Source organism: Sciurus carolinensis, chromosome 17 (genome assembly GCF_902686445.1).
Source record: "Sciurus carolinensis chromosome 17, mSciCar1.2, whole genome shotgun sequence".
Taxonomy (NCBI): domain Eukaryota; kingdom Metazoa; phylum Chordata; class Mammalia; order Rodentia; family Sciuridae; genus Sciurus; species Sciurus carolinensis.
The window spans coordinates 61,142,176-61,168,616 of NC_062229.1; the positions used below are offsets into that span (position 1 = coordinate 61,142,176).

At 40.8% G+C, this 26,441-nt stretch overlaps 1 protein-coding gene across 18 annotated transcripts in view; it reads right to left on the reverse strand.

Moving 5' to 3' along the window:
- Cadps (calcium dependent secretion activator) overlaps positions 1-26,441 on the reverse strand; it is a 488,152-nt gene that overhangs the window by 111,317 nt on the left and 350,394 nt on the right. For 4 of the 18 annotated variants that reach the window (XM_047531268.1, XM_047531266.1, XM_047531265.1 and 1 more), the window contains 5 exons: positions 22,411-22,512; positions 20,909-20,972; positions 20,100-20,223; positions 3,719-3,825; positions 2,659-2,667 (listed from right to left, as the gene is read on the reverse strand). In XM_047531268.1, the coding sequence (XP_047387224.1) occupies positions 2,659-2,667; positions 3,719-3,825; positions 20,100-20,223; positions 20,909-20,972; positions 22,411-22,512 (406 nt within the window). Of the gene's footprint in view, positions 1-2,658; positions 2,668-3,718; positions 3,826-7,008; positions 7,105-16,527; positions 16,546-17,413; positions 17,483-20,099; positions 20,224-20,908; positions 20,973-22,410; positions 22,513-26,441 lie in introns of all 18 variants that reach the window. The other 14 variants (XM_047531267.1, XM_047531257.1, XM_047531255.1 and 11 more) reach the window with 6 other exon arrangements.

Sequence of the window (26,441 nt, forward strand, 5' to 3'; positions counted from 1 at the left end):
GTACCCCTCTGTGTACCACAATACATATATACATATACATACGTATACATAGAGAGAGATCAGGAAGAGAAAGCAACAATACATGAAGGCATAATTCAAAGGTGTTAGGCTCTTGGAACAGAATTTAACTGCGAGAATGAGAGAAAGGCGACAATTGCTACCATATATTGCATGTGCGCACAGTATAGAATGTGTTCTTAGCTGATGGGAATTTTTTCTCTTGGGACGTTTAATTACTTTATCTTGGAATTCAATATGGCTTTAAAGATCGCTAATTTTTATGTGCTTTTGAATGGGGGCAGGTTAATTTCATTTGTGTGGTATCACCAAACAGCATGGCCTCATGGTCAAGCCCCATGCTTAGGACTTAGTGATCTTTTAAGGAGTTGACTGAGCACTCAGAGAAAATGGCAAAAGAAAAAAACTCTATCTGAGGAAAAACCCTATCTGAGGTGTGCTGAACCCATCACTCTCTACACCTGGGCTGAATGCTGGAATCACTTGAGCAGCTTTTACAAGTTACCGATGCTCCTCAGCTGAGGCCAGTTAACTGAGCTGGGGTGAGATCTGGAAATAAGATGCTCCTCAAGCCTCTCAGGTGATGGCAATCAATAAGGGGACGTTGAGAATAAATAGGTAGGGGGACCTTTCCGGACCACTCCACCGTGAAAGGAATCCACTCTCAACACTTTCCGTCTGTTCTCACTCATCTGGCACTTTCCACAAGGTTTTGGCCTTCGCATGATGGGACAAGCATATCTTATTCCCTTAGAAGTTTTTTCCTAATACCACAATAGCCAAGCTTTGCTTGTTGTGTGCCAGGCGCAAAGACCAGATACCTTGCTTAAGGTGGACTTCTATCCTAACAAGGACCCTGGTCATCTCCAATTTATAGGATAAGAGAGGTTGAGTAACTAGGTCAAGGTCACAAAGCAAGGAGGAGGCTCAGCAGGAATTCACAGCCCGGCTTCTCAGGTGTATAGCCTGAGTTCCTGCCACCCTACATTCTCTCCCTTGAAGACCAAGGCTCCTGCTGGCCTTCACAAAGCACTAGGGTACTTGCCTCAGCAGATAGAAATGCTCTGTGGGTAGCTTCTGACTGAGTATAAGATTCTGTGATGGGGAGAAATGACTAATTTGGGAAATAAACCAGTGCATTTATCTAAAAGAAAGTTTGGTCTCTGGAACTCCAAAGTGTGCTGAAGTTCTCTTCACTAACTTCTAAAGGTAGTAATTAAAATGAATCGAATTTATGTCTCTTTAAATTTATTCAAATTTATTGTGTCTCTTTGGGCTTGTGTCTCTGAATGATTTTTATTTATTCATTTATTTTTGGTACTGGGGATTGAACCCAGGGGTGGTTAACCACTGAGCCACATCCCCAGCCCTGTTTAATATTTTATTTAGAGACAGGGTCTTGCTAAGTTGCTTAGGGACTTGCTAAATTGCTGAGGCTGGCTTTGAACTCTGTAACCTCCTGCCTCAGCCTCCCAAGCTGCTGGGATTACAGGTGAGTACCACCACATCCAGCCCTAAATGACTTTTAAATAGGTAAGGTTAAAATATTTTGTGGTGAAGGTTAGAGAGGCTATGTGGGATAATGGTTAGTAATTAGTGATAAGGCCCATTTTTGGAAATGTGAAAAAGACCGTCCTTAGAATATAAGCTCGCCTTTGGTGCCCCTTGGAGAAATTTAGAAAGAAAAAAAAAAACAAAAAAACATCATTTCTTAGCCTGTAGTAGCCTCAGATAATAACTTGATCGTAAATCAAGTTTATCTGTTGTTGATCTTCTATGCTTCACGTAAAAGCACAGCTGGGGCTGGGACAAACTCGTGTCCACGTCTTCACAGAGGTATGGTTCGGTCAAGTCTGGACCACTCAGATCTGGGGAAGGCAGGTGGGAGCACCCCCATGCTTCTGGAGATGATTTTGAAAACACCCAGAAATGAAAACACCACCTCTGGAACCCTGGATGCCCCTGATCTAAAAAGAACATCGCGGGTGACAGCGACAAATCCTAACTCAACCCGTGTGTCAGGAAGTCAGTGTTAGGTGTGTGTGGTGGGAGGTCCTTGATCTGGCTTCCCATCTCGCTCACAGCTCTGGGGCCTCGCTAGGTAGGGGAGGTCTGAGTTCCTGATTCCCACCCAAGGGGACAACAGTCCCGTCCTCGGAGAGCTTTCAGGGTGATCATGATTCTTCGGCACTCTCTCTATATATAAATACTGTATATATGACTCACATACAGACAGTCTAGAGGGAGATTAGTATCACTCCGACGAGCTTCTAGTTACTAAGCTTGGGGACTCGTTTGCTGTAATAAAGGGAAGTACAGACGGACATAGGAAACTACCACAGGCTAAGGACAAGATCAAGGCAGGTGGGCGGTGTGTGTCGGGATGTAACTGCAGTCACTGAAGGTATACCAATCGCTTCATGCACGCACGAGAGAATCACCCCACATTTACCCTGCCGTGGAGGGCCACCCATGTCACAAGCAGTCCACTGGAAGTTGCTGTTACATTCCTTGGATCAGTGTTAGAAAGCAGGAGCACCGGCGGGGTGGGGGAGGGAGTCCCATTAGAAGACATGGTACTAGAAGGGCATGCACAGAATATGACAGCAGGTGGCCGGTTCGTTGGGTTTAGTCACATACCTCTTTTCCCTGCCACGATCAGCCAAGATTGAATGGAACAGTAGAGAAACAGGGAGGAAATTTAAATATGCAATCAGGCATTAGTCGGGCTGGTTGGATTTGGGGTGTATTATGTATCACTTAACTAGTCTGTCAGTTTTCATTTAGTCATGGGGAATGATCACTTTAGTTGCTTAAGAAATTACTTTTATGGAACGTCTTCTCCTCTCCTTTTTTTTTTTTTTCTCTGTAAATCTGAATGCAGAGGGAGAATTGGTATCATTTTCAAAGAGGTTATTTTAAGAGGCATGCTTTTAAAGTTCCAATTTTAAGTGAGCACTGCTATCACAGTTCATCATCATGAAATCTAGGAGTCATTCCTTGGAAGGGTTGATTAAGTCCATATAGGTTTGGGATTTAGTTGGTCTTGAAAGCTCTTTGTTTATCATTCTTATCAAAATCATCCTATTGATAGTGGTTTGGGGAAAAAAAAAGTGAATTTGTATTTATTTAGGTGTGTGTTAAGAGAACTGACAAGTTGAACGACACAGAATAATCTGCTTCCATCACTGAGTTCAACAACCCAGGTGATCTAAAGCTAAAAAAAAAAAAAAAAAAAGACTCTAGTACAAGAATAAATTACAGAGATAAATTCAAAAAGATGACCCGTGATTCACACACCAAAGAACCCCTCGAAACAACAGTGGTGGCAACAAAAACAACCACGAAAGACCAAAATAATAATAATAATAATAATAATAATAATAATAATTTGTGTATTCTGGAAAATGGTAACCAGATGTTGCTTGAATAATTAACTTTAAGATGAACTCACCTCATTAGCTCGTTGCTAGAAACATCTGAAAACTTAAGGTTGAAATGTACAACCCACAACCACTGTGTGGTTGCTTTAAGCAACTTTCCAGACTCTTCTTCCAAAACGTCCACTTTGATTCTCTTTGCAAACCCAGTTAAAAGAAAATGGCAGTTAAGGCATCTGATTCAGGACCTGGTTGGTTGAGCCAGCTCTGTGACCTCAGCTAAGGGACGCTCAGGGACATTTCCCACCAAGCCTGCTCACCTCTGCGTGGTGTTCCTCATTTTGTTGAAGGACTTCAATGACTAGTTCAGCCAGACGTATTGTGTCTTCGAGCTTTTTGGCAGGAGTGATTAACCGGCCTACATTTTCTGTAGTACAAGAATTTGTGTTAAAATTCAGAGAACGTGGCAGGCTAGTTGCGTGGCCATTAGAACTAGTGGATAAGAAATTTTGGAATAGTTATCGATTTAAAAAAAAAAGTTTCATGCAAATGTTAAGTGCCATGTAATTAGTAGTGAGCAAACCATAAAGCCATTTTTTATTATTATCACCATCGTTATAATAGGTATTAGGAAAAAAGCCCAGTGCTCCAGCTTCAAATTTGCACATGAAGCTATAGTAAGTCTACGACAGCCCATTTCAAATTTAGTGACGTTTGGTACACATGTTCTTTAAAGACAGCATAAATGCACTATCCTCTATCACTCTCTAGTCTGTGTTCAGGCTACCTGAGGTGGGAAGATGTAACAGAAGCTTACTCTTGATTGTTGCTATGTCTGTTTTCTAGAATGACCATCGGGCATTCAATACTACAGCATTGTTTGAAAATTCTAGGTATGTATGTTGAGCAGGTCTTGGGATATTCATTTTGAAAAAGCAGATTCAAAGTTCTGTCTGCTTCACGTTGTCTAGGGAGGAGACTGAAAAGAAAAATACAGACCTTTCTGGGTCCTGATGATGATGGCAGAAAAGAATTTTTTTGAGTGGGGGTACTGGGGTTTGAACTCAGGGGCACTCAACCACTGAGCCACAACCCCAGCCATGTTTTGTATTTTATTTAGAGACAGGGTTTCTCTGAGTTGCATAGGGCCTCGCTTAGTTGCTGAGGTTGACTTTGAACTCACCATCCTCCTGCTTCAGCCTCCACAGCTGCTGGGATTATAGGTGTGCACCACCACGCCCGGTGAAAAGAATTCTTAGAAGAATTTTAGGGGGTAGATTATTACATGAGGTGGTGGTAGTTTGTACCATTGATTCCTCTAATTGAAGTTTTATCAGTTAGGTTGCAACAGTGTCCTCATTTTTTTTTGGTTTCCTTTCATTTTTAGTTTCTCTTGGGTTCGCATCCAGCCCAGGAGGAAACCAAACTCTGGCTTTCTGTTGCAGCCTTCAGACAGCTGAGCTTGGGAATGTTTGGCAAGGCCATGGTAACTGCCAAAAATTATCAATATTTTCATGGGAGAAAAGCGTAATCTTTGAAACATCAAAGGATCCTCTTAGCCACTGAGACTGCATAAATGCAAAAAATTTTAAAAAATTAAAAAAAAATTTTCTGAATTTTTGAGAGGAAGATTCTTTTTTGGGGGGAAGGTAATTAAAACAAAATTCTAGATGACTAATTTATAGTAAAAGGCCTCATAATTTCCCTTTGTGTATTTCCCAGGGGATGAACATAGCAGATCATTACTAAGTTAGGATTTAGTAATGAAAAATAAATTCTGTGAAACACAATGCAAAAAAGAATGTTTGAGCCAATGGCGGGTGGAGACTGAAGAAGGGGATTGGGTAAGATTATCCAGGTGTTGAAGATTTCAGTCCCACCTGGCCTGGTGGCTAGTGTGAAATGGGGTTTCTGGATTCAGGGCTCTGGAATCTCCATGGTCTCTGCCAGGCCCAGGTGGAAATGTGGCTGGATCTGGTTGGAGCATGAAAAGGGGAGTTTGGGGGGAACATCAGAACACATGTCAGATGGAGAAGAGGCAACACCCAGGAAGGAGATGTGGAAGTTTAATGTTGACAGCTCACTGCCTGGTCCAGAGCATTAAACACTTGGAGAAAGATTGACTTGTGCTTCTGGAGCCCCTGATCTGTTCATAATTTTATAAGTAGACCATCATATTTCATTAATAGACTTTCAGGCATTTCTACAAACATACTGCGTATATATGTTTGGGTAATAGGTGTAGAGTGAGGTATTTGCATTTTGATAGTAAATATGCATAGGCTACTATTATTTATTAGTTGATGTTCACATTTACACATCAATTTGCAAATTCCTCATCCTATGCTTATTACCCACTTGACACATACACCCACATACATACATCACACACTTACATACATTTTCTAGAAACCAGACAAGCCTGCACATTAATACAAATCTGCAGGAAATCCCATTTGGGGCACATCTTTGAAATCTCTCACTTTAAAAACAGAGAGTATTGTCCTTTTGGATGGAACACTCACCAAATCTAAGGGAATTCTTGTTGTACCTAACATACAATACAGAAATGAAAAAAAAATTTAAAAGAGTGTGAATGATTTATATGTTTGGAGAAATCCAAGATGCTTAAGATGGAACCACCTGAAGATTTGTTTTAATATGCAGTACTTTCAGATGGACTACGATATAGAGATCAATAGATACACATAAAGTGTGCGTGTGCACACAGGCGTTCTAAGAGTGTGTGCACAGGTACCAGATATGTGTATGCCTGATGTATATATACAGACAGTATGTTTAATAAAACCTTTTTCTTTTTCCAATTTTACTTTAACATGCAACCATTAAAGTGAACAGGTTAAGAATCCTTTAATCTAGAACACCTGATCTGCCAATTCACCCATTTAGCCAGACTTGCATTTACCATCAATTCATTGTGGTTCTATTATCTGTAGATCAAGACACTTGAGTGAGACACAGCGCTATTTTCCTGTTCATTGGCACAGCTGATTTACTAGCTAAATGGCAAAAAAAAAAAAATGTACTAGACATGATTTCTCTGAGATGTTGTCTTTAAAGAAAATATTGTGTAAAATCCTTCAGCGCTTCCCCCCACCCCCACCCACCGGAGGTCAAGGAGAAAGTTTGTGCTTAGAAATGATTTTTTTTTTTTTTTTGCATCACTTCTGCTGTCTTGAAATGTACTGCAATATTCCTGTCCCCCAATCTTGCACTAGCTGGAGCACTGACAAAAGGGAACTAAAAATACAGTATACTTAGGAAACATTTCATACAACAGAATCGAAGCTCATAACATATAAAAAAATTGTCATGCAAAATGTTATGCAACAACAATGTTATTTTGTGCTGACATTGAGATTTGAAAATGTTGCATATGTCAGACATAGCTAGACAAAAAAAAAATGTGGACATTTGGAAATAAATGCTCTCTTTTGAGTATCTCAAAAACCTACAGCATTAAACTCGGAGAGCCCAAGCCTCAGCTTAGTATTCCAAAGTGAAACAAAATTTCAAGAGGAAAAGTGAACAGAGAAGCCGACTAAACTAGAAAGCTGCTGAGTAAAGGAACGATAGAAGTTTACAGTACTTGATGTCGGCTTAGGCATGCCTTTGAGCCTCTGATATAACATGCTGGTCTGCGTTTGGGTGGGTGGAGGAGGAGGCCCAGGAGGTGGCGGGGGACCTGCTCAGGTAGGTGAAGAGAGATGATAAAAAAACAAACAAACAAACAAAACAACAAACAAACAAACAAAAAGTAAAAGAGACAAAGTGACTTTAACAAAGGGTGACAAACTCTGAAAAGAACAACCCAACAAGCAAAAATGATAAAACACAAATGGAGAGCTGCTGCTTTCTTGGCGTTACTCGAATGTGACAGAGGTGTGTGACATTATTTAACAGACTCTTACCAGCGTCTCCAGCACCACCCCTACCGAGACACTCAGAGGCTGAATGCAAACACTGGATGTTTCACCTAGATGGATGTTCATGAATGATGATGGCAACGTCATTGACCAACAGAAGATACGTTTTTGTACCATGAAGAACACTTATGTATCAATAGCTGCTGCTTCTGTTCAGGTGACCAGGAACAGGACACGACATAGGAGTAGTTGGAGGATTTGATTTCTCGTCCCCACTAGGCTACCTAATTTCTATGCAACCTTACACCTGGTACTTAGTTTAGTTTCCTCACCTGTCAATTTCAAGTGTTCAGGTCTTTTCTGTGTCTCTTGCTGACGAGAGCAAATAAAACAAACCTTGGGAGAGATCCTGGTAAAGTCTAAGGTGCCTACAAATGTTGATTGGCTACCTCCGCGTTGTGAGAAGGCTGGAATTAATTGCTTTGCAAAAGCAGACGAAGGGCTGTTATTAGTTCAAGTGAGCTAGGAAATATTCTTGCTCCCTTTGTGGAATTTCAACATGTCAAAATCTGTCATTTGGGGGGAAAATGTGTGGTATCTGATTGTTTCCAGCTCATTTAATTATTTTCAATTTGGAATTCTCATGGCTTTTATATTGTGGGTTGAATCATATATAAAAACTTGCCAGCTTATCAAATATGTTACTTGCTATTCCAAATGTTAGAATACCGTAATCAGCTCTTGACCCATCTGTCATGTGGTTTATGATATCGGCACTGCAAACATCCTGTAACAATAGCCTCTCCCTCCACATAGGCACGGTGCACCGATGGCCTCCACTCTTCTCTCTCCATAATGAGTGTCTCATTAACCTTGGACCTGCTCCTTTCTGCTAGTTGTGGTTTACAAAGCAATCTGTACAGCGAGGGGGACATACTCCGTTGCCAAGTTTGCTTCTTGGTTTGCGTGAATTTTCAATTGGGAAAATGAATTTCACTGCAGGCGTATAGGAAGTGGAATTCTAGTGACATTAATGTGGATAAATATAATATTCTGGCAGCACCATCCATTGAAAAGCAAGACTTGATGGGATCCTTTTCTTGCTGGACCACCTGAGTGTTTTGAATATAGGACAAAAAAGTATCTTTGCCAGTTTCTTCTTACTTAAATTATTTGGGGAAAAATGGTATGTCAGTAGAATTTGGAAAAAGTCGATTTTAAATGATAGCTATTGCAAGGCAGGCAAGACTGGTCCTTTCATTGTTAAAAGAGAAAGTAGTTCATATTTTATATTTCGTTGACAGCACTGCCTTAAAGTTAGGCACATCTCTGTCACACATTCTCATGGTCTTTGCAATAAATGCTTGTTAATCGAGTGTGTAATTCTCATGGAAACTTCCTATCCATTTTCAGCCAGGTAAAGGAATGGGTGTATCAAAATACTTGATCCGGTGGTTAATGAAACAATGAACCACCCCTGGGGTTGATCCATAACCCAAGAAGCAGCAGATATGTATTTCAGCTCAGTGGGTCTTGATGAGAAATTCATAAACGGATTCCTTCCTGCCAAATGTCTGTCCAGAATTCTGACAGTGAGGTTTGCCACCCTAGAAAAACAAGCTCCCTATTTTTTTTCCCTCACAGAGCAAAACAAAAACATCATACCTTGGTTTCCAACTTCATTTACCCAATTACCATTGCTCATGTTTACACAATTAAATCTGCTTGGCTTCCAGAGAGAGAGTTAAATGTGACTGCAGAATAACAAAAAGAGAATTCCTCTGCATGCTCGGCTAAGCCAAGGAAGAGAAGCATCCAGAAGCCAGAGACACTCCAATTAGCCCTTAAATAACCTGACCATCTCTGCTTCCAGCAAGCGAACTGCCAGTCCCTGAAATATCACGAGAGATGGATAGCCCACTTATTACCAAGTTCCAGCTATTGATGTACCGGTGAAGATGCCAGTGTTTGTACTATACTATTGCTGAAAATAACTAGCCTCTAAAATTTGCTATGATTTGGGGGTGGGGTGGATAAAAGCCCCAGGAGGAACAGACAGCCAAGCAGACGCGTCATGCTTTCCAGAACACCCGGCTTCCCTACAATGATGGCTGCAAGGACCAAAGCCTTCAGGGTTGACATTCAACATAGTTTCATCAGTGAGACTGCCCATGATATATGCTCGATCCCCTTGAATCTCCATGAATCTGCTTCAGGAGAGTCCATCTCCTGGACAGTGTGAAGAGTGTGTTAGGAAAGATTGATGGATGAATTACGGATCCTCTTCTTTACTCTTTTCCATAAGAACCATCTTCTCTCCTCTCCATAAGAACCTAAGTGGGATGGGATAGTCTGTCTATTTTACCTCCAAAATGTCTCTTGATCTGTTCTCCCACCACACGGCCTCACAGGCCCACACTCCTGTCAGGGTGGATGGGCACGAGACTCAGGTCTCATTATTTCCACCTCTTCTGTTGCTAAACCCCCCACGCCAGCCTTTAGTCCCTTTCTTCCTCTGTGGTTCTCTTTCATGGAGTATCGTGGTGATCTTTGCAAAGCACACATCTGAACTGATCACACTCCTCAAAAACCTTTGAGAGAGTCCTTCTTAGCAAGAGTTATGCCTTCATATGCCACAATAAGGCAGGGCCTTCCTGACAAGGACCCAATTCCTTGATCTATAGCTCTACTTAGCACTCATGGTCTTTTGTAAGAGCGGATTATGCAGACATGTCTGTCTTCCCCTCTAGCCAGTGAATCCTGTATTCCTAGGGCCTGGAGCAACGCCTGTCCCTGGTTACTTAATGCATGTATTATGCTGAAATGTTGAGTAAAAAATCAACATAACTGCAATTTCCAAGCCAGAGAGCAACTCTGGGTGTCTTAATGCCATTAAAAAGGATTTAAGATTATCAGAAATATTTCTTATTTATAATTTTTAATTAATTTATTATTTATTTGTTGGCAAGTGTCTCTAATGTTAAGCCACAATCCCAGTACCTAAATATTTTTATCTAAATTCAAATAAAGTGTATCCATAAGGGAAAAATGACATTTATGGGTGTTATTATTCTTCTCTAGTTTGGTGCTTTTGTATTCAAAGTTAGGCTTTGTCCTGAGGGCTAAGCTGTTGCACCTAAGACAAGAGAGCTTAATTTTGGATGGATGCTGTAGTGGATCTGTTGTCCTTGTCCATGCAGGAATCTTCCTCATGGAATTGCCTTTCCACTACCCCATGAAGTGATAGTAGGAAAGTCAAATAACATATCTTACAGAGGCTGTCATGTGAGCTCAGCCTAGCCAATCAGAGTGCTCCGCACCAACACTGGATATTATGATTGGATCATAAATTCTCATGTGATCCAGGAAGGTCAATGAGATTCTTCTCTAAAAATTTACACAGTTGCTGAGAGAAGAAAGTTCTTTTTCTCCTAGGGTCATTATCTTGGATAAAAGCCTGGAGATTACTGTGGCCATTTGCTGCCCAAATACTTTATATTACTCCCAGCCATGTTAAAGAAGCCTTCTAGCAGTTGGAGATATGAAAACAAACTAAATTTCTTCATCCCTGAGTCCAATTCCTCCATGGAAGTTCCCAGCTAAAAATATGCCCTTTTCTTGCTTAAGTTATTTGAGTTTTTCTTTAATAGTTACTTGCTATAGCAAGAATACTGATTTGATAACACTATTAAGGATCCATTCAGGGCTGAACTGTAGCTCAGTGGCAGAGCACTTGCCTAACATGTGTGAGGCAGGTTCAATCCTTAGCACTGCCTAAAAAAATAAACAAACAAAATAAAGGCATGCCGGTCCATCTACAACTATAAAAAAATTTTTTTTTGAAAAGGATTCAGTAATCATTTATGTACATAAACATGGTCTCTCTTGGACAGGATCTTGGAGCATCTGGAGGAATAGTTAATAGAAGCAGATAAGCAACGTGGTCAGAGAAAACTCCTGTCAGTTATTGGGGGCTCAGCCCTAGATCTCCATGATGTCCTCCTTTGACCCTAGTCCCCAATATGCAATACAGCAAAGACACTGGCCTGGACAAACTCCTCTTTCACTGTATTCCTTTGGCATCTTGCATTTCTACTTTATCATGATCATTGTATTTGCTTATTTCATGCCTACTTTTACAGTAGTTCCATAAGGGCGGGAATCATGATTGCTCTTGCTCACTGAATCCTCCCCTGGTACCTGGGATAGTTCCTGGAACTTAGTTTAATATTCCAAAGATATGTAGAACTAGATTGCAATGTTTTATTTGAAATGTATGATGAAAAGATAAATTCAACTCCTGCTATATTCCCTGACACCAGAAGAGCCATCCTTGGATTCACCTTGGATTCATCACTTGGATTCAGTATCACCTGCATTGTTAGAAATGCAGATTTCCAGTCTCCATCACACACCTAGTAAATCAGAATCCACATTTCACTAAGACACCCAGGGATTCCTCTGGACTTTAAATTTTGAAAGCACTTTCTTATGTTCCCTTCTGGAAATAAAAAAACTATGTCTGCACTACAGATTTGGATTTGGAAGAGTATCCTTTTAAATAATAATGAACAAATAATGATAGTCTATATATACACATATATAGCAAGTGCTTATTATGTGCCAGACACTGTGATAAGAGCTTTATTTGGAATATGTGTCTTAATTTTCCAAAATGGCCTTCTGGGGGAGCAATCATTCTTAGCACCTTTCATGGAAAATAAAAGTGAGGATACAGAAATGAGAAAACCCAGTGGAGCCAAGTGAGTTCAAGTTTTGGTATCATAAATATCTGAGTGTTCGGGCTGATTCCTTGGATCTGCACAACTGTGTTCTAACATGTGGGCACTGGATGTCATCAATTGTCCAATGGGATGCTCAGGCCAAGTAATGACTTGAGGATAGCACTATAATCTTATGAATGGGAAGGGAGTCTGGCGGAATGCAGATGGCTTCCAACAGTACAAAAGATGGCAGACTAGAGAGTCACTCAGTTTATTTTTAATCTGGGTTCTTTTCCGATCTGTTAAATGAGGGTTTGGGATTATCTAATAAATCTACATTTTATTTGTTACTATTTGAGAAGCTTTTATGGGCTTGGGATCTTGTTGCTAGGAAAGTTGAAGCATTTCCTAGTGTAGAAGTCGAAAATGTAGGTTTGGAATTAGAAAGGCTCATGTTCAGATTCAGCTGCAACTAATCAGAAAGTTACTTAACTTTGTACATCAAGACTTCCATGTACAAGAGAATAGCTTCTTATTTAATTGAGTATACAAAGCACATTTTAACATTTCTGAAATCTGGATGCATCTTACTTGGTGGCATGTCACAATTTAGTTGACAGCATTATTTCACTCTTAGTACATTGGTAGTGCATAGTATGACTGATGGCCTTGTAGAGTCAATGAAACATGGCAATAAAAAAAAAAAAACTTAGGGGATTCTTCCAAGTATTAAATGAGATATGAATTTAACTACTTAGCACACAAAGAATTCTCAATATATGAGAGTTATTATCTGTAGCATCATATCTTTTTTGTGGGTAGAATAGATTTGGATCTCACATTTGTTGAGGGACAACAAATTATTCTTAATACATCCTCTCTTCCTCCAGAATCCTTCTTGATGACAGTCTTTGAAATATGTTTCTCTTTTCCCACCCCCTATTACTTTTTATAAAGTATAAATGTGGTGCTAGTGAACAGAATAACTTGAGTTTGGAAACACTCTGATTTACATATCACTGAAACAAAAAGGGTGAAAAGAGAAACATTTAACTCCTCATGTGTGAGACCTGAAGCAGGGACTCTCCTCTTAGGACTGCCTGGTTCTTGCAGGCACGGACTTCTCCTCAGGGGTCCCTTGGGAAAAAGCAGGATGGTGACTTTGGATTGTGTGCTATTGGGAATTGTGAGCTTGGTCCCTTCTCTGGATGAACAGGCCTTAGACTTGTGGGAAATTTGCTGGGATACAGGAAAAGGCACAGAACCTCCATACCACAGAATCTGCTTGGAAGTTCTTTGGGTGGATATGACTCACTCTAGAAAGTTTCTGTCACCAAGACAAGATAAAAGTCCTTAGTTCTTGGGTGATCTCAGGGAATCTCAATTGCCCTCAGGAAGACTTCATGATGAAAAGAAACTTGGCAATGGTTTGGGATCGTTTTATTATTTTGTAATCTTCCTGTGTTACAGGTTGTGGGTACTTTGGGCCTTATTCACTGGATGAATGCATTATTGAAAATGTTTACCATTTTAGTCAGAAAATCTGAGTGGTGGAAAGAGACAAAAACTATAGTGTTTGCATTGAGTTAGATCTGAGGTCAAATTCTGCTTGAGAAACTCACTAGTCTTCCTGAATCTCAGCTCCCTCATCTGTTCATGGAACAATAATTAAGTCTTCTTTATGGGAGTAAGATAAAGAAGGAGTCAATCAGATCCTCCATGTGAAGTCCTTAGCACAGTGCCTGGGCTTGAGGTGGGCTGCCAGCCTTCCTTCCTTCCATCTATCCATCTCTCTGTCCATTCATCCAAGTACCCATCCACCCACCATCCATCTACCCACCATACCCATCCGTGTATCCATCCACCTACTTAACTAGCTATAACTTTCTGTTTGTATATACCCATTTATCCATCCACCTACTCACCTATTTCTAGCTCTATCATAGATCTATCTCTATAAGTCACTTGCTGTCCAATTTTGCAAAATCCTTGGCATATGTGAAGGAAAAAGTTACTTTATTTCAAATTCCAGTGGAGTCGTCATGATGCTCTGAAAATTATGCAAGTATTTAGCCAAGAACTGAGGCAAAACAGCAATAGTAGTGTCGACTTTCTTAGAGCTTGCTTGGTTCAGAACGTGTGACGGTTCAAGTAGATAAGAATTTAAAATAATAGAATTCATTTGCAGGACTCACAATTTTTCTTTCCACAGACTAGCAGTCCTTTACGTCTTTCCCCCTGCCTTGGGATACTGGGATTAAACACTTAATTTCTAATAATGCCACCACACAGAAAACACAAGTCCTCCAAAAAGTCACCTGCAGACTATTGTGAATTGAGCTGCTTTAAAAATCGACGTGGCTGCGTCACTGTAGTATGCTGATTTTAAGTCCTTTAGGCAGATTTCTGTTGCTTTTAAAGCACAGCCTGACTAAAGGACGCAGGACCACATTCTCGTCCCAGCATTCCAACTTGCCCAATTTGCATATGGAACTCTGGCAGGGTCCTGCCACCTCCATATCCACCCATGTATTTGTGCTCTACTCCTTGAGGACATTGAAAGAGAGGAGGATGATAATAACAAAACTGTAAAGGTCAGCAAAGCAGTTACGACCAAAAGCGTGACTGAGACCTGGTGTACTCAGAACAGCCTCAGTGGACCAAACCTTAAACCCATCTCCGGTTTGACCTTGCCTTCTAAATTCAGTTTTACTCTATTTCTGCACTTTGGTTCTTTTTCTGCATTGCTACTTGTGTGATTTTTCTGTAGTGCAAACTGCCAAGCTGCCTTTTGCTTAGGGAATCTCTAGTGGCTCTCTGTCATTTTCAGGGGTGAGACCTGGGAAATCTTTCTTCTGAGAAACTCTGATACATGCAAAAGTGGGCATAAAGTCCAGGCTGAGAACCTTTGGACCATGAGATACAGTCAGAGCTCTGTCTGATTATGGTATATTAAGGCCTTTGAGATCTTGCCCCCATGCCTAACTTGGCCATCAACATCCGCCATTGTCATCATCCACCTTGCTTGCAGAACATTAAACTACAGAGTAATCAAGAGCGTGCTCCTGCTGGGTTCAGATTCTGGCTCTACCACTTATGCTTCTAGGAGTGCATGTTTAGGTTCTCTGTGCCTCAGTCTGTTCGTCTGTAAAATGGGAGCAACAACAGACTATCTCCCACAAGGGGTTCTGAAGATTAAATGAGTTAATACAAAGCATGTAGGATCATACTTGGCATATGATAAGCATTAAGTAAGTCTCAGTTGTTTCTATTAGCTATTTGGTTTTACTTATTTGCAGATTTTGCCCTATCAAGAAGGACTTCTAAATCTTCACTTCCAGCTGCCCTTAACGGATCCTAATTCATCTCTGCCAAGATGCAATGCAAGCCTTACCAACTTGAGAAGACTTCTGTGGTTTTCTGACAGCACCTAGACCCTCTCACACACAGCTCAACCAACAGGTGTGGCAGTGTACTGAATCTGTCAATTACACATATGCATGTATGTTCCACACGGCTAACAGCGATCTCCCTCTTGTTTACCTAGTCCCTGGCTATTAACACTGTGCTGAGACAAGTCAGGCTTCCACTAAACATCTGTCCAGTGACTGAATGAGTGAATGAATGAATGAATACCTTCCCCACCAGAGAGAGAGGCTCATGTGTCTTTAACATAGTTTTGGAAGTTGTCTAATATTTATTGCTAACATACGGATTGGCGTGTGCTCAAAAGATGCTTTCTGAATTGCCCAGAAATATGCTCAACTTTTTTAACTTTTGATCTGACAATTATTATTTTTTGAGACTCTTTTAGGTCTTAAAAATTATGACTAATCCTATACATTTATTAACATTTTAAGCCAGAGCTCTCCTCAAAACAGGCTTAGAAGTTTGGGGACCAAACAAGAAGAAAATTTCCAATTCAGAGGACTTGGTAGGAGCTGTCCCCTTGTGAAACTTCCAGCAATGACCCTCAGCAGGCTCCATTCACCTGTCTGTTCTTCCTACATCATCACGTGATACATACAAGAACAACACGGACACACTTCCGTCTGTCTTGGCCAATAAACATTCATCAAAGAACACAACTTCTCCATAGGGCAGAAAACAGAAAACGAAACCAAAAACAAGAACAAAAAGAAAAAGAGAAAGAAATGAAAAGCAAACAGGAAGATTCGTTTGGTTCAGTAACTTTGGGGTTATTTTTAAACGCGCATGAGGCCAAATCACTGTATCCTGAAACCAAAGAATGAAATCAATCTCTGCAGCAAAACCAGAATTCTTTCCTTCAAAGCTTATGCCTTTATGGAAATTCTGCTCTATAAAGGTTCAACATCAAATGGGCATGAGATGTATTTAGACAGCACAAATTAACTCCTTAAGTATTATGGCAACTCCACATCACTCCTGGGAGTACATACCTTAAGGAGCTAGTAAAAACAAAAATGAAAACGAAAACAAAAACTGAATATAACTCAACAGTCCTGATAATCGATAATGCATATACAATTGGTTCACCTGCGTCCTTTTGATTCTCTATTTGAAAGAGAGAGCACAACGAGGAGAGAAGAGAGAGAGAAACAAGAACACATATGCAAGATTAATGAGCAAGTGGACCCAAATGCCCCCCACTTATGTGTGATACATGATATCGGAAAGAAAAGGTTGCCCTTGCGTTCCCACTGCCCCGAAGTGTGGGGGCCAGCAAAAAAAGGCTCCTTCACAGAGGTGGAAAATGCTGCACAAATAGAAAATTAGTCAAATTAAGTTTAATGTGAAATCAAGCTATGAAACATACATGAACTCTCCAAATGACAATTAAGTCATATGTTCTAGCCAGAGCTTAGAGGACAAGGACAGGTCAAAATCTCCAGAGAGAACAAGGAAAAGCTTCCCAGTTTGAGAGAGAGCAGACAGGAGGCAAATAAGATCTAATTTTTACAGAGCGGACCACCTCGTGTGATCTCATACCCATAGTGGTTGGACCCCTCAAATGTGGAGAAGGCATTACTTAGCCCCCAAATGTCCTTTATCTGACACCTAAGGCATTGCTCCCCAGCCTCGCTGCTACCTTTGGATTGTGTACCAGTGACAAGCACTTTACAGATTAGGGTCACACACAAGCAAAGTAAAAATGCATTCAGGTCACAGACAGAGAAGAACTGAAAAACTTACAGACAAGTCTGAGTTTATCACAAACAAATGGCTTAATTGTCTAACCTGTTTTAGGTTGATAAAAAGTGACTGGACTTCTCACACTGGGTTTCACAGACAGAACCAACAGACAAGCCAATGCTAAAAAACTTGAAGCAAGGAGAGTGAGTTGGTTTGGATCTGGATTTTCTTGAAATAATGAAAACAGAAAGAGTGAAGACAGCGTGGTGAGGAGGTGGTAGGTACTCACGAATGGTTAAATCCATCACTTGGGAGGCCAAGCAGAAGACAGGATGCTCATACATTTCTCTCTTTTTCCCTATAAAAGAGGATTTGGGCATGCAAGAGGCTTAGGTCAGAGGTAAAGAGGTCAAAGGTCACAGGTTAGAGGAAAACGTTACATTAGCTCAAAGGAAAATAGCCACAGAGTATTTTGGGATCAACACAGGATAAAAGAAAAAGGAGTTTCAAAATTAGAGATCTACTGGATTAACCATTCAGCATGCCGTGAGTCACGAGAGAGATTGTGACCATGATTTTACACGTCTCTTTAGAGTTGTTGGCAAGAATACAATGACCAAATAACATCATGAGTCAAGGGGAAACAGAATTTCATTGATTTACGGCTCCAAGATACTAAGGATTTAAGACTTTAGTATCTAAGGCTCTTGAGGTATTTCTTCATAAACATAGTCTCCAGCAATATTACTACAACTTCTTTCCAGATTTCGCAGGTAACGAAGCTGTTAATGCTCACAGAGGGAGCTCAAATGCAAAAATGGAAGATTTCTTTTCTGAAGATAGGATCAGAACCTTGTGAAAGAAAGCTGTCAGGTAGTAATATCTTTGAAGCTGCAACGTCCCAGCCCATGGTGGACTATGTTCATGAAAGAAAACCTGATACATGCAGCCAGAGGATGTTGGGTTGTCTGAATTAACAATCCCAGCATGCTTTGAAATTGGGGTCTCAGCCACTTTTGCAGAGGGTCACGTCAAAAAGTGGCTGAGCCAATCACGGACAAGGAAGGAGAGAAGCAGAAGAGAGCGGGTAGTGTGGAATGAGGTACTTCTCTGAAAAGAGAGTTGGAAAAAAAGGATTGGTTTCTTCAAAGAATCCCCAGACCTAAAAGTCACAGTGCAAAAGATAATTAACACAACCGAGAAGAATTGAGGCACAAAAGGAAATTACAGACCAGCTGATCTACTTTGGAAATGAATGCATTTTTACTTACAGATCTTAAAGTTTGTTTTTGGATTTATTGATCTGAAAGAAGAGAGCAGATCTTACCAAAAGACTAGTAATAGCTAGACCAAGATCTACGAGGGAGCAGCTGTGGCAACCGAACGTTTTCTGATCCCATCCCATCTCTGGCCTTGCCTAGAATTCTTTGGTACCTGGTGGACTTGACCAAATGCAATCATTGGTTGCAATCATTATGTCCTGGGACGGTCAAAGCTGAAACAATTATTTGCTAATATAGCCCTTTTGCCATCGATCTTCTTGTTCCTCTATTTTTATCACTCATTACCAAGTCAAGAGTTGATAAACATCCTTTTAGTGCCCAATTCTTAAGTGTTTCTCCCTGGATGCATAACAATGAATTCATTACCACTGGTACACAATTTGCATCGTCAGACAGACAAAATTGAGAGAGGGAGAATATGTGATGTACGGAATGCTGCAAATTTGACAGGACCTTGACCTAATTCTCTAAGGAAACAAGGACTTTGGTAGGGTAAGTGGCAGGGTCTGGGTGGTAGGTTAGTTTCTTTCTTTCTTTCTTTCTTTTTTTCTTCCCCAGTCGTGTCCTGAGGTAGACATTGTGCCTTTTCTGGACTTGGTTAGTGTCGTGTGTTTCGTGTGTGACAGAACATCAGATTCCAGAATGCGGACACATCAAGTTTTGCACACAAAACTCCCACATTTATACACTTACACCACTGGTCAAGTTGGGTGTGGTTTTCAAATCACCCTATAGCAGCCAACGGGGTAACAATGAAAAGTGATTAATACCTTTGCGAAGAAACAGGTCCCAGAGAACCATACCTTTCTCAACTCCAGTTTACTCAAAATGCCTTTGGGGTGATCGTATGATCATCAGTGACCACTTTCCTAAACCTTGAGAGGGCAGTGGTAGCAATAAACCCAGGTCTGTAGTGGCAACAAATGAGATCTAAAGCTAACCTGAGTCATCTAGGGCTTCACACTAACTGGTCATCAAGTTCAAGGTGCTCCCAAGACAAGATTTTTTTTTTTTTTTTGGTACCAGAGATTGAACCCAGGGTACTTAACCACTGAGCCACATCCCTGGCCATTTTTTACTTTTTATTTTGAGACAGGGTCTTGCTAAGTTGCTCAGGGCCTTGCTAAGGTGCTAAGGGTGACTTGGAATTTGTGATCCTCTTGCCTCAGCCTCCCAAGCCGCTGGGATGACAGGCATGCGCCACAAGGCCCAGCTAGCACAAGATACTTGCAAGGAGCGAGGCTAAACCTCAACATTGCATTATTCAGTTTTTGTTTTACTTCTAATGCCATTGGCAGGGGATAAGAGACTGCCCCCTTTCCCTCTGTTTAAAGAAGGAAAGGCTGGCAGCAATCCTACCAAATTCTTTGATAGGAGAATATTAGCAGCAGAACAGACATTTATAGGGCCAACACAATCTCCCATAAGGACCTTAGTGATCTCATTACATCCTCCATTCACTGTCTTTCCCTGCAAAGGCTGTCTCCCAGGAGCCTCTCTTTTATTCATTTACTGGATCATAACAAAGAAGCTTCTAGATTTCAAGTGCTTTCAGGTTTCAGCTTAATGTACTCAGACGGATCACTGTTTTCTGGTACCCACAAAAAAAAAAAGAAAAAGAAAAAGAAAAAAATTTCCCAAGGGAGACACAGTATAATTAAATTCAAAACTGGGGACAGAAGGGAACCTTACCTTCAATTTTGGCATATTCAGACAGGCGCGAGTAGTTGACTAGAGCTGCCTGCTCTAGACATTTACGGATGACTGTTTTTACCTCCTCTTGTGGCACTGGGGTAACAATATCTTTCATCAAAACCTTTAGGCAGAAAGAAAAGGGGTTATTAAGAAGGTCCGAACCAGGCTTACTTCTTTACGCTGTTCCAAGGCTTCGAGTTTAAAATAAGTTGTGATTACCTCCTGGTCACTTAGCAATGATGGAGATTGGCAGTTAAAGAGAGAACACAAGAATGACTGGATGGTGTGGGGCACATGCCTGAAACCTCAGCAACGTGGGAGGCTGAGACAGGAGGATCTCAAGTTTGAGGCCAGCCTCAGCAACTTAGTGAGATCCTGTCTCAATTAGTAAGTAAGTAAGTAAATAAATAAATAAATATTTACATAAATAAAGGGCTGGGGAGATAGCCCAGTGGTAAGGCACCCCCAGATTCAATCCCCAGTACTCCCCGCAAAAAATCCACCCCAAAACAAAATAGAATGGTAAAACACAATTAGGAGGCCAAAGCCTGCCCATCCATCAGGAAAGGGCCAGGAACATCTTTTCAACATATCCTAACTATTTGGGGGTCTGGAGATAAAATTTCTAGCAATTTGGCAGCTTCCTCATTTTTATTCTGATATTTGATGAAGGGGTTACTTTTGTTCTGATATTTGATGAGTGGTAAAGAAATTCTTAGGAAACGACAAAATGGGTCATTCAACCAACGCTACTTCGTTGCCATTTGGTGCACATCTCCTTATAAGTCTTTCACTTTCGTTCTTACCCTTTCCAAGAGTGAGAGAGTAGCTTTTAAAGCACCTTCAGGCCGACCAAATGGAAAGCAATACCTAAAAAAGACACAAAATTCTTCAGGTTGCCCAGATCGATTACATTTTAGCAGGAAATATGCTGCGATTTGATTCCTATAGCAACTCTCTCTGAGGAACGGAAAATGCTTTTTATTTTGTCACATTGTGTTATGTTAATCTGAATTCACACCATATATGTGTGTATATAATGTATATATGTGTATGTGTGAATAATGACTAAAGAGGGACTCTGCAAATGTCTGCGGCAGAAAAGAATATCTAAAGTGATGACTTAAGGCTGTGTTTAGATTTCTATTGTGAAGGAAAACCATTAGTTTGCTCGACTGTGACCTTACATATTGTTCTAGAGACCAGCACTTAACAAAAATTCCTTGACACAGGCTGAAATTCAAACACGCTTTAAATCCCCAAAGCATAATGCATAAAATAGAAGAGTGAGCTCAGAGTGAATTCCTGACTCTGCTCTCTTTGCTTGCTTGAGGTTTTTCCTTATTGCAGGACCTTTGGTTATATAGATCATGCAGTTCACTGCAGTGTATGATCAACAAAGAACCCTCCATCAAAATCTTGCTCCCTCAAGCAGAGGACTTTGGTGGCATAGATAGAACTCTGGCAGGTATCACTACAAGCCCCATTAACTATTTCAGGCTGTCATGAGCTCTTTAAAACACGGTTCTTCATACCAAAAGCATCACGGGCGACTTCAACTCAGTCTATCCTGGGTGGCCTTGGCCAAGTTCTTAACCTCTTCTGCCCTCAATTTATACCTAAATGGAGAGTATATAAACTACCTTACAAAGTTGTTCCCATTTTAAAAACATAAGTAAATAGATTTCCAGTCCTGTGACTGGCACATGGGTAATGTTTAATAAACTGGAACTATTACAAATACTATTACTATTTCTGAATTACTATTCCAAGATCTCTGGCCCAGAAGCACTGGTACAGGATTGGAAATGCCCGATTTACTCCCAGGGAGAAATGGGCTATGTGGCGGAAGTGTCCTGAACTGGATTTGTCTGCAGTGTGTGGGGAAGATCCAGTCCTCCTGGTGGATCCAAATTTCTTTCCTGCTCTGCAGAGCCCAGCCAGTCCTACTTCTGAGGGTGTGGGCAAGGTGGAAACTTCTGGGTACTGCTATCTTTCCCCCCTGTGGATTATGATCTGATTCATTAAAGTTTTTTTTTTTCTTAAAACTCTTTCATTCAGGAAACTTAAAGAAGTTTCACATTAAACTTTTTATAATAGGCTGATGACCAGTATCAATTCATAAAAGGAAGGCTTCATTCTTTGAGTAGAAAGAAAATGAACTTAATTTGAAATCAGCCAGCTACAGCTGAATACCATGTCCAATGGCTGATTTTTAACATTCAGTTATTTTGAAAGATGCAACATATCTCAGATAGATTGATGGTTTGGGGGAACCAGGGAACCAAACCTCCTTATTGGTCCTTACCTAAAGTGTGTGATCTGATTTTCCAGCAGAACTCGGAGTCTCTCTTTGATTTCTTCAAAGCGCTCCTTTTCTTCAACAGTCACAGTTCCGATTCCATCAGGCCTGAAGGAAGACATGTTATGAAGTGACGGCTACCTCGTAGGCTGACACCATAAAACCAAATCTCTAGCAGGAGGCAACTGTCCATTTTAGAAGCAACAATTACAATGATCGCTGTGACTGCAGGAGAGAAGCCCTGCTATTCAGGCAAGGCTTTAAAGAGGATGGGTTGTTTTGTGGGGTTGTCATTTTGGGGACATCTGCAGAACCACAGCTCATTTTCTTATGAAATGGTGAAATGTACCAAGTGAGTGCTCGCAGATGAAGTCCAGCTCCTAGACTTATTCTATTTGGCTCACAGCTTCTTTAAAAATTGAAACTAGTTGTCGTTATTTTCTTAAATTCTATTCTGATTTCTGGTTTCTCTTGAAAATTCAGAACAGCATCAACAAACAGCTTCTTCCTCAGCTGGGGTGGGTGCTCACCTGTCCACATCTTGAATTTGTATTATCTGTCTCTCCTGTAGGAACTTGGATTTGGGACCCCTGAACCATGCACATGAATTCCTGTGAAAACCAGGTGGCTTGTGAACGTCTGTCTTGCCCAGTGTTCAAGGTTCTTAAATAGCTCAAATTCAGTTAATAGTAGTACATGTTCAGATTAATTGAAGCACTCACATGTTCAATGAAGAACCACGTGTTTTCCAATCTTAGGGGACAATGGCTTATTGCAGTAACAAGAAAGGCCCTGGGATAAATAAGTGATTTCAGTTGAATCACAGTATTCTCAGGTTTCTGTGTTGGTTATGGACACTTCAAGTTGAAAACATAAAGAGAGTGCATATCTATAGCCCAAATTTATCTGTGCCAAATTAGACTCAGGATAATCTGACCCACTGAAAGCCTTTGGCTTCCGGATCTTATAGTGACTTGCTTTGACTAGAGGCTGAACCAGTGTGCAGATGAGTATGTCACCATGGAACATCCATTGGATCATTCCTCAGTTTGCAAATGTGAGTTGTCTTGAGACCAAATGGTCTTATTTATAGGCCTTCTCAAGGATCCAGCATAAGCTGGGGAAATCCTTTCTATCACACCAGTCTGATGGCACAAGGCTTGGCAATCGATGGCAAACTACCTCTTGTCATGGGTAAATTGGTCAGCTTCCTTTCTGTCTAAGTAAGAAAAATGCCTATTTGAATAATGAGAAAATTTTCCTGTTCCCACTGCATGAACAACAACAGCAACAACAACAACAACAACAACAACAACAACAACAAAACAGTTTAATACTCTTCAGTCTATTTCTTCCTACTTTTCCAAACTCATGGAAAGAAAGAACAAAATGCAAAATATCAAGTAGTCTACGGAATCTGGGTGCGAGCCCTTATCTTCAAATTTTCTGAAAAAATTTCAAATGTGCTGTTACAAAGTTGATTTAAAAAGTTTTTGTTTCACACGAAAGGTCCATGAATCTGCACCTAAATCTCAGGGGGACCCCGTTAGCCCTTGCAAAATGCATGTGACATTCTCCTTGGTAACATCTCATGTTTCTAAGTCAGAATTTCCTTTAGCTCTGACCTTTGAGTTTTGCTTACACAAAATTCAGTTTGGTAGTGCATTGAACATCCCTATTATTGACATGTACACACATATACTCAACTGGGGAAAAAGGGGCCACTCAAATAATTTCATTTGCAATGATTAACTCAAGAGAAAAATGCTATTAATTTATAGTTCAGGAAGAGGCTTCTAGACCACCACCAAAGCATGGGAACCATTTTTGATGGACAGCCTAGGGATGTCTGGAGCCATTATTAGGAGAGAAAACTGTGAATCAAATCATTCATTACCCAACAGGCCTTCTGAGGCAGGCGGCTATTTCATTTGTATGTGAGATGATAAAAACTGAACATTTACATGTACCTCACCTTCTCAGCTCGTTCTCACTACAAAGGATATTATTGCAAATGTAAAATTTGATTGCGTCTTCTGCCTTTTGTTGTTATGATCACATTTTTAATTACTAAGGTATCAGCAGCTTCTGCTTCCCCTATCACCTCTCTGTGGACTTCTTTCTCTACACCCTTCATGTCACTACTGCAAAAAAGTAAACAACTACCAATTTACTGTTGTAGTCTCCTTAATTTGCTCCTTGATCACCTATGTCGGTGTGAATAGTTTTATTTTAACATAAATAAAACAACCAATCTCATTAAGTCTGTAAAGAATGTTGTATAGGGTTTGCCCGCAAAAATAGGTGATAAAACAAATCGTGATTCTGACATCAAATGCAAATTTGTTTGTAATTGCCAGCATTGCTCTGAAATGGTATTTGGAAGGGCAATGCCATTTCACAAACCGAGGAAGAGTCCCCCTCCCCCTAGGAAATTAATTGGTCAAAGACCACAGGTTGTAACCATATCAGTTTAAAAGCAAAACTTTCCCTGTTTTGTCTGATTTCATGTAATTCTTTTAAAAATTCCATCAGACACCCATTTCTTTTCCATTGACCTCTTATCCTTAGTCAATGTTCATTGTGCAGGTTTGGCTAGACCTTGATAAAACTACTTACTGGAAAAACCTGGAAAAATATTTTGGGGAACACCGTTTGCCGTGGAAGCAATAAGTTTTTCTAGAACAGTTGTTCTCTAGTGAAAGCAGGTCTTGACATCCCCTGGAGGGCTTGTGACAGCTCCCATCACCCTTGGCCCCACCCCAGAGTTTCCGAATCAGTGGACTTGGGCCAGGGCCTGAGAATGTGCATTGCCAGCAGCTTCTCTGGCATTACAGTTCCAAGACCACACACTGAGAACCACAGTTCTAGAGGAAAAAACAAACTCAGAGGAGGCTCTTCCAGCAGCTGAAAGGGTACATTGGTTTCAGGGTCCTGAACTTCCCTAAGACTGGAATGAACTTGGGACCGGAATCTTCCACCAGAGGTACATGGTCCACTTATTCATCCCTTGCAAAATTGGCATCTGCACTGTTCCCCAAGTATCATCCAAGCAGTGCCGGCTGCGAAATAAATGGCACTGGTAGAACTGTATGGGTGTCTCTCAGGAGTCAGGCTTTTGTATTTTTTGGTTTTTGTTTTCTTCCTGGAAACATTTGGGGGTGTTTCTATAATTGTCATAAAACTGGTTCTGTGTGTTGTTCCTTTTTCAATATTTTTAACACTCATGGAGTCACAAAAACGAGAGAAGAGGAGGGATGAAGCTGGATTTTAAACTTCTAGCTAGAAAACACCAGGCTGAGAAGTGTCTTTATGCAGAACACTCGGGGTCTGAAGGTCTCCTCTCTCATGGCTGAGTGTGCATGACCCTGAGCCTGTCCTCTAGGTTTTGGCTTCTTAGCATCCATTGCTACTTTCTAACAGCTCCTAATTTTAGAGGAACGCCCTCAGCCACACTGTGGGTACCCTAAGAAACTGTTGTCTAATTACTAATACTGAAAGACTTCCTAGGAGGCCAGCTCTTCCTCCTCCTCCTCCTCCTCCTCTTCCTCCTCCTCCATCTCCTCTTCTTCTTCTTCTTCTTCATTTACCTATTTTTTTTTTTTTTTTGGTACCAGGTATTAAACCCAGAGGTGCTTAACCCCTTAGCCACATCCCCAGCCCTTTTAAATATTTTATTTAGAGACAGGGTCTTGCTAAGTTGCTGAGGCTGGTTTTGAACTTGTGATCCTCCTGCCTCAGCCTCCCAAGCTGCTGGCATTACAGGCGTGTACCAGCTCAGCTCTTCCCTTTTATGGTTACTATCCACCTGAGCTGGACTCTGACCCCAGCTCAGCCACCTAGACCTTCTTTTGAATTTTTACACTGAGTGATGCAAACCCAGACGAAACAGGTAGAATTTGTGTGACCTGTAGCTGGGCCTTGACCACACTGTCCTCAGAGGTCAGTAGTTTTTGACCCCTAACTGTACCTTAGAATGAGGAAAGGTCCCCCTCAAAGTTCCGATTCAGTCTCTCTGTAGTGGATTCCCAGGTTGT